This window comes from Mesoplodon densirostris, chromosome 17 (assembly GCF_025265405.1).
Source record: "Mesoplodon densirostris isolate mMesDen1 chromosome 17, mMesDen1 primary haplotype, whole genome shotgun sequence".
NCBI classification, from domain to species: Eukaryota; Metazoa; Chordata; class Mammalia; order Artiodactyla; family Ziphiidae; genus Mesoplodon; species Mesoplodon densirostris.
In genome coordinates, this window is record NC_082677.1 from 8129141 (window position 1) to 8146684 (window position 17544).

Consider the following 17544-nt stretch of genomic DNA (forward strand, 5'->3'; position numbering starts at 1 on the left):
TGAAGAAGCTTCTGGATAAATGAGGAGTGTTAGGGGTTATCCTTGGAGCCCTGTGTGGACATTTTATGGGGTTGGAGGAATTACAGGAATTATGCTTCCCACTGTTGTCTTAGAAAATGATTGTCCTGAATCGGAGCTCCTTTCGTTATTGCTTCCATGGTTTTCTACCTTAAAGATACATAGGCCAGGAAGAAATTACTGTATTTAAATCCAGATTCTGACAAAACTCAGGTTGAAAATATCAAGTCCTGTCTGAAACCCTCTAACTCATATTTTGTGGTTTATAAAATCAAACTACAGAGCCAGTTAGTTTCAAAATCATACAAATCACAACTGTCATTTTTAAATCAAAGAAATGAATGAACGTGTTTTATTAGAAGGTTGTTCTGCATATGAAAGTGATAAATCAGCTCCAGGTTACAGGAGGCATAAATAGAAATGGCAGTTTTCTAAGACAGTTTATTGTAAAATTTTCATCCTAATTTGAATTTATAACAAGATTTTGAAGCATGGTTTTTAAGATTGACAAAGAGTACAATGATTTAAAAGTTAAATCCTAAAAACATGAAACCTATTGTGCATATTTTCCAGAGACCTGGAAAGGATAGAGATTCCAAGTATAAACACACAAATGTTTCAGCCCATGAAGAATCTTTCTCACATGTATGTATGTATGAAAGAATGGGGAAAAAAGTATGGTGAAATGTTGCCGATGGGGAAGAAAGCATGGTGAAATGTTGCTGATGTTCTCTTTTAAACTGTCTGATGTATCACTGCAATGTGGGTTTTTTTAGTTAATTAATTAATTTATTTATTTTTGGCTGCGTTGGGTCTTCATCGCTGCTCGTGGGCTTTCTTTATTTGTGGCGAGTGGGGGCTACTCATTGTTGCGGTGGCTTCTCTTGTTGAGGAACATGGGCTCTAGGCATGCAAGCTTCAGTCGTTCTAGCACGCGGGCTCAGTCGTTGTGACGCACAGGCTTAGTTGCTCTGCGGCATGTGGGATCTTCCCGGACCAGGGCTCGAACCTGTGTCCCCTGCCTTGGCAGGTGGATTCTTAACCACTGCGCCACCAGGGAAGCCCCTGCAATGTGTTTTTAGGCAAGAAAAGTCTCTTGAGAACTTTTTAATTTTGTCACCTTCGGTCCCTGTTCAAATAGAGCTCAATATTATGATATGCTGACATGAGTGACACTTCTCTCTGGAAACGTGCTTTTTATCCAGTTGAGGCCCGAGAAGAGGTTAGGGTACCAGAATGCCACCTATGACACAAGATGAAGTCACTGGCGAATGGTACTCAGGAGACCTGGAAACGTTAACTCACCTCACATGAGTGGGCAGTCAGCTACTCTGAGATTTGAGCCCTTAACAGAAACAATTCCAGGTGTTGTTTCTGTTACTGAGTGCACTGCAAAACGGAGGTACTTAATCTTTATAGTAGTTCTGATAAGTCACGTTAATATATTTGGCTAAAGTGCACTGTGTAAGTTGTCTTAATATAGGAGTTTATGACATGATCGTTTCTTTATCAACTGTGTGATCTAATGTGTTCATGACTTAAAAAATCAACCATTATTATCCACAAAAATAGGGAGGATTCGATGTAAGATATCACGTTGGGATCAGCAAGGGGCTGAAATGGTTGGTGTGAAGGTGACCTTTTGGGAGAATATTTTGTTGATGTCTATGCAGTAGGTGTGATTACCCAAAGACAAGTATTTGATGTATATCCACATGGTGTTCATAAATGCTCTTTCTGTGGCTCTAGTAGATACATGTTTCATGAGGCTCTCATTTCCTTGCTGCAGGCAGAAGGTGAAGTCTCCTTAGAGCAGAGAAATTCAACCTTTGTAGAGCTTGATGGAGAAGCTGCTGCTTTAAATATGAACCGTAGGTTGAGGTCAAGAAGGAGCCAACAATTAACAGAAAGTGTGTGGACTTAGTTACTTCCCTACTAAGTGACCTAGTGATTCTTCTTCCATCTTCCTTGCCCATCGTTTACTGAAACATGTCCACCTGCCAACCAGTGCCCTGGTCCCAGTGGGAGGAGAGGTTGGACCACCGTAAGCTACTTGAGGGCAGGGATAGCCTTCAGTATCTCTGTGTGACATACACCCAGCACTAAATCGTGCATCATTCATTTGCCATCTAACAAGTATTTGTTGAGTACTTCCTTCATGCTGGGGAGAACACAGGGATGAATGGGAGAGAGAAGTGTCTGCCTCACAGAACTTCCGTTTAGCTTTGGGAACCAGGAAGTCAACTAGTTAACAAATAAATCATTAAGAAATGCTGGGAAGAAAAGTATAGCAAGATAAAGGGAAGGAAGGAGGATGTAGGTAGTTCACCTAGAAGTCAGAGATGTGACAGTCAAGCAGCCCTGAGTGGAAGGAGAGAATTCTTCCTGGAAGATCCTTCCAGGAAGAGAGAAAAGCAAAAGCACTGCACTGAGAAGGGGGTGAGCCTGGCTTGTTTCGAGGATTAGAAGGGAGCTGACGTGTCTGGTTGGAGTGAGCACGGAAGGGAAGTGCTGAGGCGGATCAGGGTAGCCAGGGGTCCAATCATGGGAGGCCTGGAAGCTGGGGCAAAGTAAAGCCTTCTTTTTTTTTTTTCCCTGCCTCTTTTTTTTTTTTTCAAATTTTCTTCTACTTTATTTTTATTTTCACTTTTTTACTGAGATATAATTGACATACAACATTATAGTTTCCTGTGTACAACATAACGATTCAATATTTGTATATATTGCAAAATGATCACCACAATGAGTCTAGTTAACATCCATCACCACGCATTGTTACAAATTTTTTTTTCTTGTGATGAGAACTTTTAAGATCTACTCTCTTAGCTACTTTCAAATATACAAGCCAGTATTATTAACTATAATCACCATGTTGTACCTTATCTTTCAGATGTTTTTAAATTGTTGTATTATATTGAACGTCAGAAGTTTTAAAAAAGTGCAGAGGATATAGTATTCATATGTTGAGAACACTGGCTTTTTAAAATAAAACAGTTCATTGCTCTTTTAATTGTATCCAATGGATTTTTTTTTTTTTTCGCGGTACACGGGCCTCTCACTGTTGTGGCCTCTCCCGTTGTGGAGCACAGGCTCCGGATGCGCAGGCTCAGCGGCCATGGCTCACGGGCCCAGCCGCTCCGCGGCATGTGGGATCTTCCCAGACCGGGGCACGAACCCATGTCCCCTGCATCGGCAGGCGGACTCTCAACCACTGCGCCACCAGGGAAGCCCCAATGGAATTTTTTTTACCAAAGCAGTTTTATCTACACATGTAAATGTAAAAAAATATAAACAAACTTTCTTTAACTTGCTAGTTTAGCAATTGAATGGGGAGATGACAAAACAATATTAGATGAAGAGAAAAGAACTAAAAGAGGTGGTGAACGAATATAAACATAAAATGAGTTTTATGGGAGAAAATCCTAAACATAACAGGTTTGGAGGATGGCAGTAAACCAAATGATCTCCCCAATTCCAACCCTTCAAGATTCCACACACTTAGACCATAAACACATTGATCACAGACAGGCCTGTATTTTTCTCTAGAAATGGTTTAAGTCCTTCCAGGCCCTATTAAGGAATCTGTGTTTAAAGCAGCTGCTTCTCCCTCCTCACTTCAATGAGACGGAATTTATCTCGTCTCAGGGACCTTCCCTTCCAGCCTGTATCAGGGAAAAGAAGGCTAGTTTAAGTGAATATGCTTAAAACTAAGTACAAGACAGGAATGTTTTTAGTGAGCTATTCCGTGGGTCCCTTATATCCCAAACCGAAGCCCCTGAATGTTTGCTAAAGATCAATTTAACAGTGACAATCTACTTTCTTGTAATACCCTAGAGAATCACCCAATGTGATGGGGAAAAGTAGAGTCCTGGAGATTTCCCATTCTCATGTCCTCCCCTGACTCACCGCGGACAAGCCACAGCAGATACCTATGTTCTTTAGGTTCTTCACCTTTAAAGGAAGAACACTGCCTAGAGTAATGTAATATTTAATGAAGAATTCTGTAATTACATAATCACTACTAAACAAAAATAACCAAGCCTAGTGAAGCCGCATACCTAACACAGCTGCAGCGCCAATAGGACTGCAACTGTCGTTTCTGTGTCATTGCTTTAAATGACTCTTTTTTCCCTTTGACTTTAGTTATTTCAAAAACTTTCGATACTGCTCCTATGCTTCCCATGTCCGAATATGTATGCCCTTGACTGACGGCATTTCTTCATTTGAGGACCTCTTGGCTAATAATATCCTCAGGATATTTGTCTGGGTTATAGCTTCTCTAACCTGCTTTGGAAATCTTTTTGTCATTGGCATGAGATCTTTCATTAAAGCTGAAAACATGACCCATGCTACATCCATCAAAATCCTTTGCTGTAAGTATGTTCCCTATATAAATGAATTAAGTATATCTTCGGAGAGCTATGCTCTAGATTATATTGGCATTCAACAGATGGCGTTTAATATGAATTATATATGCTGGGCAATTTTTTTAAAGTATGAAGGTACTGTTGTTCTCTTTCGCTACTCTTTTCTGGATTGCATGAATCTGCAGTGATTTATGTCTTCGAAATGGGGTAACAGGGAGCCGATGAGTTAAGGGATGGATTATAGAGGACAGGTTGTGGGTTACAGAACTATGTTTTGTTTAACCTTCAATTGCAATAGCATCCATGCTCCTCAAGCCCAGAAAATTATTCCTTTTATTAACTATGTTAGTAATATTTTTTACTCTCTAAAACCTAGACCCCCTCCCATACCCCCGCAAATTATCTCCCCACCACCATTTTTTTCAAAATTATAAAACAAAGATGCAGTGTAGTACTTTAGAAATAGTACACCTTTTGAAGTCCATTGGCTTCTAGGCACTATTGTAGGTTTTATGTTAGTTCATTTAATACAGGAAGAAGGAAGCAGACCTAAATCAGAAAACTAAGACAGAGATGCTGGAACTACCAACATACATTCTGTGACTCTTCAATAGGTGCGGACTGCCTGATGGGTGTTTATTTGTTCTTCGTTGGCTTTTTTGATCTAAAATACCGCGGGCAGTATCAGAAGTACGCGTTGCTGTGGATGGAGAGCTTACAGTGCCGCCTCCTGGGCTTCCTGGCCATGCTGTCCACCGAGGTCTCCGTCCTCTTGCTGACATACTTGACTTTGGAGAAGTTCCTGGCCGTTGTCTTTCCCTTCAGTAACATCCGTCCTGGAAAATGGCAGACCTCGGTCATCCTCATTTGCATCTGGATTGTGGGATTTTTCATAGCTGTGATTCCATTTTGGAAGGAGGATTATTTTGGAAACTTCTATGGAAAAAATGGAGTATGTTTCCCACTTTATTATGATCAAACAGAAGATATTGGAAGCAAAGGGTATTCTCTTGGAATTTTCCTAGGTAAATTATATTTTTCATTTGCTGGACAAATGTTATTTTTGTAGCAATACCATGGATTTCAGTAAAGCCATATTTCTCTGTTTCAGAAAGTAAACAAATATAGTCAAGACTGTTTCCTTTTTTAAAGAAAAGTCCTTGCTGTGTACTTATAGGAGGTTTTATTAAATTTTTTATTATAGAGATTTAGTACGGAAACCAAAAACATACTGTCAGGATCTCTGAATGATCTTTTTATTATCTATAAGGCCCTTTGATTTCATGTTCATACAAAGTGACAGTGAGCTGGAGGAATTCTAGTTCACTGCCTTGTCCTGTGACGCTACCAAGTTATTTAAACTCATTTTTTTACAGTCTAGATATGAGCTAAATAAATAATAATAAAATTCTTGAAACTGACTAGCAGGAGATTATCTGAATGGAAATACCAGGAAGGTTTATTACCTTTTGTAAATGCAGTTCCAAAGTCCGCAACAGAAGGGGTGCTTAATAAAACTCTTTGCTTTTTAGTTTTCTTAATTCTCCCTAATTAAAGAGGGAGAATTAAGGGTTTTAGAAAAGAAAACGCCACCTTCTCTATTACAAATGAATGAGAAGTTTAGCCCTTAAAGATTAAAAAGACTTTTAAAATTGTCTAGTAGGTATCTCTCTTGCTTAAAACTAAGGCCATTCCCATGTCCCCTCTTTAACTAGGGCAGTATTATCATTTCGATTCCCCCTTCTCATCTTGTCCCCTCATCTAAGAAGTCAATAAGCTCCATCATCCTTTCGTTTTTTTAAATATTCGTTACCTTTTTTTTAAATTAATTTATTTTTGGCTGCTTTGGATGTTCGTTGCTGTGCGCGGGCTTTCGTTGTGGTGAGCAGGGGCTACTCTTTGTTGCAGTGCGCAGGCTTCTCATTGCGGTGGCTTCTCTTGTTGTGGAGCACGGGCTCTAGGCGCGCGGGCTCAATAGTTGTGGCTTGCAGGCTCTGGAGTGCAGGCTCAGTAGTTGTGGTGCACGGGCTTCGTTGCTCTGTGGCATGTGGGATCTTCCCGGACCAGGGATTGAACCTATGTCCCCTGCATTGGCAGGCAGGTTCTTAACTAGTGTGCCACCGGAGAAGTCCTCATCCTTTCTTTTTCATCAAATGCTTTTCCCTCGAAATACACCTTTGTCTTCTCTTTCTTCCAGTCTCTACCTCCTGCTGTCACCTTTGCTTAAAGCCTTATGACCTCTGCCCTGAATTATTACATTAGCCCTCACTGGTCTTTTGGCTTCTGGGGTCTTCTCTTTCCTATTTATCTGTTCACTACCTGAGTACCAAAAGGACTGAGTATCTTCTGCTCAGAGACCTTCAGGAACTCCCTACAACCAAGGTCAAGTTTAAATTAGTCACTTAAAGCCCATCACAAAATGGCCCTAACCACCACTCCCAGCTATTCTCCATCTATTCCTTCTCTTCTTCCTCTGAAAAAGAAAACACTTTATTTGTACCATTTTAATAATACTCCTCACATAAACCCTGTTTGATAGCCATTTTTTTCATGGCTATGGCACACCTACAATGTTGTAAGCCATTCCTGGCATAGGTGCACTTCGTGGAAACCCTCTGTCCCTCACACACACATATGCACACACACTACTGTACATTCATTGGTTCAAACAGGGTTTATTAAGCACCTCCTATAGACCAGGCACTATTTTGGGAACTGGAGAAAAAACAGATTGGCCCCACAGATCTGCAGCCAGAAAGAAGAATGAAGCCAAGGAAACACATCCTCACATCACAGGCTGACAGATGCCACGAAGGAGGAGTACAGGATGTTCTAGGAGCCCCAGATCTGAGGACCAGGGAAGACATCCCAGTAGAAATGAATCCAAACGGAGGCCCAGAGGATGAGGACACATTAGCCAAGTGAAGGCAGAGGTCGTGTTCCAGGAGCTAGAGACCCACAGCCAGGGAACAGGCCCAGATAAAGGGCAAAAGAACTATGGTGTGGAAAAAAAAAAAAGAACTATGGCATGGCTGGATCTTACAGTTAAGGTATGGGCGTCACTACAAGGGTTTAGCACACACACATAAACATCATCTACATATACATAGCTTATCTGTGAGAGATGGAGTCCTAGGGCCCCTTCTTTTGCTTAAAAAATATAAGAATATATAGTTTTTAAATAATTTTTTTATTTTAGAATATATTTAGATCTAGAGAAAATTTGCCAGGACAGTACAGTTTCCTTATACCCCTCACCCAGGTTCCCCTACTGTTAACATCTCACGTTCCTATGGTGCTCTCAGAACACACACTTCCTAACCTTTCTATAAGTCTGTTTTCAGGATTTGTACCAGAGGAACATCTTTAACAGTCATTTTATTTTATTCTTTTTTTAACACCTTTATTGGAGTATAATTGCTTTACAATGGTGTGTTAGTTTCTGCTTTATAACAAAGTGAATCAGCTATACATATACATATGTTGCCATATCTCTTCCCTCTTGCGTCTCCCTCCCTCCCACCCTCCCTATCCCACCCCTCTAGGTGGTCACAAAGAACCGAGCTGATCTCCCTGTGCTATGCAGCTGCTTCCCACTAGCTATCTGTTTTACGTTTGGTAGTGTATATATGTCCATGCCACTCTCTCACTTTGTCACAGCTTACCCTTCCCCCTCCCCATATCCTCAAGTCCATTCTCTAGTAAGTCTGTGTCTTCATTCCCGTCTTGCCCCTAGGTTCTTCATGACCTTTTTTTCCCCCTTAGATTCCATATATATGTGTTAGCATATGGTATTTGTTTTTCTCTTTCTGACTTACTTCACTCTGCATGACAGATTCTAGGTCCATCCACCTCACTACAAATGACTCAATTTCGTTTCTTTTTATGGCTGAGTAATATTCCATTGTATATATGTGCCACATCTTCTTTATCCATTCCTCTGTTGATGGACACTTAGGTTGCTTCCATGTCCTGGCTATTGTAAATAGTGCTGCAGTGAACATTGTGGTACATGACTGTTTTTGAATTATGGTTTTCTCAGGGTATAGAAAAGGTTTTGGATCATCTTTACTATCATTATTCTGAATTCTTTTTCAGGTAGACTGCCTATTTCCTCTTCATTTGTTAGGTCTGGTGGGTTTTTGCCTTGCTCCTTCACCTGCTGTGTGTTTCTCTGTCTTCTCATTTTGCTTAACTTACTGTGTTTGGGGTCTCCGTTTCGCAGGCTGGAGGTTTGTAGTTCCCGTTGTTTTTGGTGTCTGTCTGCAGTGGCTAAGTTTGGTTCAGTGGGTTGTGTAGGCTTCCTGGTGGAGGGGACTAGTGCCTGTGTTCTGGTGGATGAGGCTGGATCTTGTCTTTCTGGTGGGCAGGTCCATGTCTGGTAGTGTGTTTTGGGGGGTCTGATTTTAGGCAGCCTCTCTGCTAATGGGTGGGGTTGTGTTCCTGTCGTGCTAATTGTTTGACATCGGGTGTCCAGCACTGTAGCTTGCTGGTCGTTGAGTGAACCTGGGTCTTGGCGTTGAGATGGAGATCTCTGGGAGATTTTCGCCATTTGATATTACTTGGATCTGGGAGGTCTCTTGTGGAGCAGTGTCCTGAACTTGGCTCTCCCACCTCAGAGGCACAGCCTTGACGCCTGGCTGGAGCACCCAAGAGCCTTTCATCCGCACGGCTCAGAACAAAAGGGAGAAAAAATAGAAAGCAAGAGAGAAAGAAGGTATAATAAAATAAAGTAAAATGATATAAAATAAAGTTATTAAAAGAAAAAAGAATTATTATGAAAAAATTTTAAGTAATAAAAAGAAAACACACAATAAATGGACAGACAGAACCCTAGGACAAATGGTAAAAGGAAAGCTATAAAGACAAAATCACACACAGAAGCATACACATACACGCTCACAAAAAGAGAGAAAGGAAAAAACTATATACATAACTTTGCTCCCAAAGTCCACCTCCTCAATTTGGGATGATTCGTTGTCTATTCAGGTATTCCACAGATGCAGGGTACATCAAGTTGATTGTGGAGATTTAATCCGCTGCTCCTGAGGCTGCTGGGAGAGATTTCCCTTTCTCTTCTTTGTTCTCACAGCTCCTGGGTCTCAGCTTTGGATTTGGCCCCGCCTCTGCGTGTAGGTCGCCTGAGGGCGTCTGTTCTTCGCTCAGACAGGACGGGGTTAAAGGAGCCGCTGATTCTGCGGCTCTGGCTCACTCAGGCCGGGGAGAGGGAGGGGTACGGATGCGGGGCCAGGCTGCGGCGCCAGAGGCCGGCGTGACGTTGCACCAGCCTGAGGCGCGCCGTGCGTTCTCCCGGGGAAGTTGTCCCTGGATCCCGAGACCCTGGCAGTGGCGGGCTGCACAGGCTCCCGGGAAGGGAGGTGTGGAGAGTGACCTGTGCTCGCACACAGGCTTCTTGGTGGCAGCAGCAGAAGCCTTAGCGTCTCATGCCCGTCTCTGGGGTCCGCACTGAAGCCACGGCTCACGCCCGTCTCTGGAGCTCCTTTAAGCAGCTCTCTGAATCCCATCTCCTCGCACACCCCGAAACAATGGCCTCTTGCCTCTTCGGCAGCTCCAGACTTTGTCTCGGACTCCCTCCCGGCTAGCTGTAGCGCACTAGCCCCCTTCAGGCTGTGTTAACGCCGCCAACCACAGTCCTCTCCCTGGGATCTGACTGAAGCCCGAGCCTCAGCTCCCAGCCCCGCCCGTCCCGGCGGGTGAGCAGACAAGCCTCTCGGGCTGGTGAGTGCCGGTCGGCACCGATCCTCCGTGCGGGAATCTCTCCGCTTTTCCCTCCGCACCCCTGTGGCTGTGCTCTCTTCCGTGACTTCGAAGCTCCCCCACTCCGCCACCCGCAGTCTCCGCCCACGAAGGGGCTCCTAGTGTGTGGAAACCTTTCCTCCTTCACGGCTCCCTCCCACTGGTGCAGGTCCCGTCCCTATTCTTTTGTCTCTGTTTTTCCTTTTTTCTTTTGCCCTACCCAGGTACGTGGGGAGTTTCTTGCCTTTTGGGAGGTCTGAGGTCTTCTGCCAGCGTTCAGTGGGTGTTCTGTAGGAGTTGTTCCACGTGTAGATGTACTTCTGATGTATTTGTGGGAAGGAAGGTGATCTCTGCATCTTACTCTTCAGCCATCTTGAAGCTACTCTCTATTCTATTCTTAACTAAACTTTCTGACAATAGGCCTGAGATAAATTAGTTTTGTGAAATTCTATTTGTATGAATTTATAATGAGATTCCATGGAATATGAAATCTTTTGGATAAAAACAATGGAACACCTTGAATTTGTAGAATTTTTCCCTAGACTTCACCAGTCTTACATACAGTCTAATCAGATGAACATTTTTTAAACAACTTTGAAATTATATGGAAATTTTATGTTCACTATAAGGAATAAGATGATCACTTTTAGGATTTTTATAATAGCAAGAATATAACAGAGCAACAAAGAAGTCATTATTATACGATAATGATAAGTGAGAATCTTCTGAACATATTTGACCCTAAAAGAGTAATTTACATAGTTGAATTCTTAATTTTTCTTTTATTCCTTATTTTTCTAAAACAAGTCTAAAAGGTTCTGAATTTTAGTTTAGATTACTGTGGGCAATCTGAAGAAAAAATAAAAATGTATTTTAGTCCTGTGTATTATTATTTTTAAGACCAAAAAACATAAGAAATAATGTTTCTGAGGCTGTTGTCTTCTTGATATTCCAAGGATATCTTATTCATATTTATAAGTTAAAGGAATAGGGGCATATTGATTTCTTGAGCTGTACATGTGATTACAGTAATCCCTTAAGGTTTGAATTTGCAGAGAACTAAAAATGAAATAGCTTTTTTCCTGCTTTTAAAAAGCTAAAATTTACCTCATGATATACATAGATCTGAATTTCAAAGTCTACAATTCTTGGAAAAGTGTTGATGTATTTAAAATACCTTTTTGATCTGGCAAACCCATTTTTTTTAACTTGTTCCAGTTTATAGCCTTGGATTCAGGGTTTTAGCCGATTTACCACTGGGCTTATAACAAGAATGCTTCCTGGAAGTACAGGGGAGGGGGAGAGGCACCATATTGAACATCTAAGTAACACAATATTTCTACTGTTGATTTATACACCTGAGACGTTAAGAGGTGTACTTTTCCCAACAGGTGTGAATTTGCTGGCTTTTCTCATCATTGTGTTTTCCTATACTATTATGTTCTGTTCCATTCAAAAAACTGCCTTGCAGACTTCAGAAGTGAGGAATAACACTGGAAGAGAGGCGGCCGTCGCAAACCGTTTCTTTTTTATAGTGTTCTCTGATGCCATCTGCTGGATTCCTGTATTTGTAATTAAAATCCTTTCCCTCTTCCGGGTGGAAATACCAGGTCAGTCCCTTCTGTTATTCCCAAGTACGCTGTGCTTTCTTATGTCCTTTGTTTGACGAGGCGAGAATACAGTCCGTCACATATAGTAAGTTCTCCATAAATACCTACAACTTGAATACAAAGGTTTAGGATTTCCTAAGTGTTTCATAATCAGTATTCTAAGATAGGAACTGAGTAATGGTGCAACCCAGACAAGAATAACAAAAACATAGGAGACAGAGAAAAATTAAGTCTTAGTGTCTTGCTTCCACTTGAGCTACATAGTGGTGCTTCACCAAGAGTACCTAAAACAAAACAAAATATACATGCCCAGGTTTCACCCTGGGCCTCTGAATTTAGTCTGTAGGGGCCAAGACCTCTACATGGGTGTTTTGTGATTCTAAGGTGCACACCCCTGGTTAAGAACCACCAGTCTATTTCATGGCCCTAGCCATGTGGTTGTCACACTGTGCCCTGGGGAGGTCTAATGTTCCATGCAAGTGCCTATCTAAAAGGCTACAGCCCTACTTCAACCAGAGAAAATCACCTTTCATTAGTTAGGATTTTGCTTGAAGGCCTTTCTGGGACCTAGAAATTGCAGCCATCCTAGGGTCCACCCAGGGCTTTTGCCCAGCCCTCAGGGAAACAAACTTTGGGATCATCTTCAACTCACTTTTTCAGCCTATTGCAAATCTATTTGGAGTGTTCCTCCAGGGCAGGAATTGTCTTTTTCATCTTGGTAGAAGATGTTTTCAGGATTTGTACCAGAGGAACATCTTTAGCAGTCATTTTATTTTATTCTTCTTTTTTTTTTTTTTTTTTTTTTTTTTTTTTTTGCGGTATGCGGGCCTCTCACTGTTGTGGCCTCTCCCGTTGCGGAGCACAGGCTCCGGATGCGCAGGCCCAGCGGCCATGGCTCACGGGCCCAGCCGCTCCGCGGCATATGGGATCCTCCCAGACCGGGGCACGAACCCGTGTCCCCTTTATCGGCAGGCGGACTCTCAACCACTGCGCCACCAGGGAGGCCCTATTTTATTCTTAACTAAACTTTCTGACAATAGGCCTAAGATAAATCGATTTTGTGAAATTCTCTTTGTAAGACTTTATAATGAGATTCCATGGAATATGAAATCTTTTGGATAAAAACAAAAGAAGTGTCAAGCGTGGGGTTGACACATCAGAAGCCCTTATAAAAGAGCGATGAATGTACAAGTAACAAACACCTGCAACTATTTATGTCCCTCAGCCTTGCCAAATGCCTCACTGCAAAATGACATACAACATTTGCAGCATCCCCTTAACCTATGAGCTTAGTCTCACAACAAGGTTTTCTGATAAGCAAGGGTAGTAATCATTATTCTTGGAGAGAGCCTAAGACATTTCAGATCATGATATGGAACTAGAACAGGAAAAAAAATCATGAAAATGTTATTGGGCCGCACATTGGTCTTTCTCTACATTTTATAGTTCAGTCCTTTGAGGTTTGTCTTGACTACCTCAGTGCACCTAGGAGAGAAGTCTTTACCAAACTTGACTAAGCCCCTCCTCGCTTGCCCAACTTCCCATGGTGTTGTAGAAATTGCTACATTCGTGGACCTAAATGCCTCCTGTCCCCACCCTCCAAGAACTCTGGGGTCTGTGCCATCATGGTAGGTCCCTGAGAGTACATGGGGTCAGCCCCAAAGATAAGCTGGCTTCAGCCCTCCCATCTCAGGACTTACCTGCTAACCTTACATCAGTGAGTCATCCTGAGACGAACAGGAAGTCTCATTCCTGATCACAACCTCCTTTGGGGATACAACAGATAAAAAACAACTGACTGTTTTGCTTCAGTCACAAACTGTTCATATCTAATTTTTTTTAAAATTAAGGACATAATATAGTAACATAAAACTTCATTTAATAAATCTAAGGTATGCTAAATACAAACGTATTTCTTTCGTATTCTTTCCAGTTAAAAAGAAATAAGGGAAAGAAAGAGAAAATGGGGTGGAGAAGAGGAAAGGCAAACATAGAAAAAGGAGAAGGGAGAGATCAAAGGGAAGGAGGAAAGGGCAGATAAAGTCAGAGAAGAAGTGGAAAAGTAAACCAGAGGAAGAACAGACACGATGTAGGGAACAGCGCAGGGCTAAGAGAAGAACAAGTAACAGTGTCTGAAGGATGAGAAATTTACAAGATGGGGAGGGAAGGAGGGGGTCACAAAGGAGAGGGGGAGAGGAAGGATGCTAGGCTTATGTCCAGCTCTCACCTGAGCTGGCAGTTCTCAGACTTTTGAAGATGGGGGAGGAGACAGCAGAATGTGGTGGGACTGGAGAACCCCAGGTTCTGAAAATGTGCTGAAAATGGTTGTCCGCAGAGCCGGCCCAGCTCACTGACTTCAGTCATGTAAGTTCTCGTCAGCCCCTTTCACAGATAAGGCAGTTGAGGTCTGAGGAGCTTAGGGGATTTGCCCACAGTCACACAGCTAAGAAGTGTGTAGCCCTGGGAGCAGGCTCTGCTTAAGAGAGAAAATAGATTTCATTCTAACCAAGCAACTGATGTACCGTCGGCCCTCCGTAGCCCTGCGTTCCAAATCCATGCGTTCAACCAACTGCAGACGGAAAATATTGGAAAAAAATTTGCAGAAAGTTCCAAAAAGCAAAACGTTAATTTGCCTTGTGCTGGCAAATATTTACATAGCACTTACATTGTATTTACAGCTCTTTACATGGCTGTACCTTGTATTAGGTGAAGTAATCTAGAGATGATGTAAAATATACGGGGGGGATGTGCATAGGTTATATGCAAATACTATGCCACTTTATTTAACGGACTTGAGAACCTGTGGATTTCGGTGTCTGTGGAGCTCCTGGAACCACTTCCATGGTGGATACTGAGGGACAACTGAATTCAGAAAGGACACTGCCATCCAAAATTTCTCCTCACTTTTTCTGGCATATTTCCCTTAATATTCTATTAGCTTTTGTAAGCCTTCACACAGAAGGAATTCATTGAGTTTGGAGATATATTCTTTTTTGCTCTTCAAATCTTCTGACTGCACTCTGAATATAGCAGTGGGGATATGAGGGCAGGGCAGGAAGACCTTCAGGACCGAAATTCAGACCAAGGTCAGAGCTGACTCTGGACCAGAACCTTCTAGTTCTGGACACTGTCCTATTGATTATGAATTATTTCCCCATTTATTTTTCTATAAGGAAGGGCAATAAAAACAAGAAAAATACATTATGTGTATCAATTTATAGTGTATGAAGTGTTTTCACATATCTCCTCCCATGTTGTTTCGTAACAAAGTGCGAAGTAGTTTCTGAAACTCAGAAAAGTCGGTGGTACGACCTTGAATTCGTAGCTCCCATGCTCTTCCAGCAGAGAGCTTTTCCATGAGGTGAGAGAGGACGTAAACGAGCCAGGTGGCCGTCTCAAAAGTAGCTTTGACTATAAAATGTTACGTGTCTCGTGTCTATGAAAACCTCAGCTTTCTTTCGCACTTCGTTTCCTTCTCAGAAGCGATCACTTCCTGGGTCGTCATTTGTTTCCTCCCAGTAAACAGTGCCTTGAACCCAATCCTCTACACTCTCACAACGAGCTTTTTCAAAGACAAGTTGAAACAGCTGCTGCACAAACATCAGAGGAAATCGATTTTCAGAACTAAAAAAAAACGTTTGTCTACATCCATCGTGCGGGCCGATGACTCCTCTTCACTGAAACTTGGCATTTTGAACAAAATAAACCTCGAAGAGAATATAGTGAAACCAGTTTCCTAGTCATGGTTTTGGAGCACTGGACTTTCGGTGGACTACCTAAAAAAACACAGCATTTGGAAGATGACATCTGCAGTGCTTTTCATCTTTACCAACGGCGAACGTTTCTGCACGGAGGGCACGGCAGGATGATGTCAGGCACTGCATTCCGATGGCAGCTGTACTGTTGATCAGCTGGGCTGAGAACTGTACCTGAGAGTTCTCCTCACCGACATGCCTGAAATGCACAAGTGAATCCATAAATAGCAGGCTGATAAGCAGTTGTTGTCTAGCTCGTCAACGCGGCCAACCTACCAGCGGATGCCCACACGTTGGCGCTGCATGGTCTGTTTTTAAATTGAATTGTGCTGTCCATAAAATGAAAACAGTTACGACATCTAACGCTAGCGTGGCGGTAATAGCATAAGCCTAACATCTCCTTGCTTTTTCAACGTCAAATGAAATCATCAGCATCCTGCTGAACTGATAGCGAAGGATTTCCGAGATGTCCACCCACCTCAAGTCCTGCCCTATGGAGGCCCGTGGATTAGCGGCTTTGAAAGCAGAACTTCATACAAGGTTCGAAGTCGAACATATGACCAGAGAGGCACACTGACCATTCGCCTAGTACCATTCACCTTTTCAGCTTGTATTTAATGTGAGAAGAACTGAGCCCTCAAAATACTTTTCTTAAGGTTGCGCATGCCATAAAGGAAAATTGGGAACTCCAACTGCCAAAAACTACATTTTAATGTGTTTTAAAGTATAATTTCTTAAGAGCAGTATCCCTATTGCTGGCAAGTTCTGCCATCATAGAACACACAGATAAGAAGTGTTAAGGGGGATTTAAGAACACTGGACTCAGATAAATTCCTATTGTTTTTAACAGAAAGGCTGATAAGTTTGGACTTGTTTTTTGAAAATGAAAAGTAGTTGTGAAGTCCTGGACATGTTTTTATATGGAAAGTTTATATGTCAAAAAAAAAGAATCAGGTAAATAAAATTATATTTTGCATTTGTCTATTTAAATTCAATAAAGACCACAGATAGGGCTTATTGACTGTTACCCATGTTTTTCTTGGTAGAGAATATAACTAGGAAACAAACACAGCACCGCAATTAACAAGACACCTCTTTACATTTTTCTTTCTCTTCCCCCCTCTTCCAAAGCATGAAGCAGTAACTTAATTTCTTTACTCTTCACTTCATTCTGAGTTCCTTTAATGAGATGAAATGTAAGCAGCTGACTAAGAACTCCACATCATCTCCTACTGCATATTGAATGAGATGCCCTTTTATCCAGTAGCATCCAGGAAAGAAAGAATTGCAGAGTTTATGCATCACAGCTGGGTCGGTAATTTACCTGTTAGTATCTAATATTGACTAAAACCATCATGGGAGTTCCTTTATTTTGATCAAGTGAGATATTTCTTAGACCAGGGAAATCTTTTCACTCTTATTCTAGAAATAATGTCCCACCCATTGACTAGGCCACCCTTTTTCCTTATAGTTTCAAAATTCCCTCTGTCTTATCTCCTCACTATGATTAGTTGCTTCCCAACTTGTCTATTTTTTTAAATGTCCTTTGCCAGTCCTTGAACATCACATGATTTATTTCTAATATATTTCCCAACATCAAAAGCATAAATAAGGAATAGATCCTGAGCGTAGGGTATCTCAATCTTAGCACAAATGTGTCTCCCAGTTTCCCATTCTCGAGCCTCAGGCATGGGCCAGGAAGCAAGGATCTGGGAACTGTTGTTTGTGAATGTCTGCACTCTTACTGTTGAGCTTTGGACATGAGGAGAAGCACAAGGTCAGATGCACCAGGGAATTTGGCAGCATATTTCACAGAAAAATGGAAGCTCTATATTGGTCAGCAGCATGACAAATAGTATAAAATAGAATTTTAATAGCTTAGTGATTTACAATCTTATTCTATACTGCTATATAAATAGAAAACCATCAGAAATATGTTTGATTTTAGCTAATGATAGTGTTTTATCTGGGCTGAGTGAAGTCTTTTGTGTTGGGTCAGACTTGTTTTCTAAACCCAGTATTTCTATGTGGTTGTGA

General features: G+C 41.8%; 1 protein-coding gene across 5 annotated transcripts in view; it reads left to right on the forward strand.

Annotated features, from left to right (window-relative positions):
* The window catches only part of RXFP2 (relaxin family peptide receptor 2), a 97943-nt gene extending 81487 nt beyond the window's left edge, over positions 1-16456 (forward strand). For 4 of the 5 annotated variants that reach the window (XM_060079647.1, XM_060079649.1, XM_060079648.1 and 1 more), the window contains 5 exons: positions 592-663; positions 4162-4391; positions 5000-5410; positions 11534-11752; positions 15233-16456. In XM_060079647.1, coding sequence (XP_059935630.1) covers positions 592-663; positions 4162-4391; positions 5000-5410; positions 11534-11752; positions 15233-15492 — 1192 coding nt within the window. In that variant the 3' untranslated portion in view covers positions 15493-16456. Of the gene's footprint in view, positions 1-591; positions 664-4161; positions 4392-4999; positions 5411-11533; positions 11753-15232 lie in introns of those variants that run through there. The other variant, XM_060079651.1, reaches the window with a different exon arrangement.
* Positions 16457-17544: the final 1088 nt, after the last annotated feature.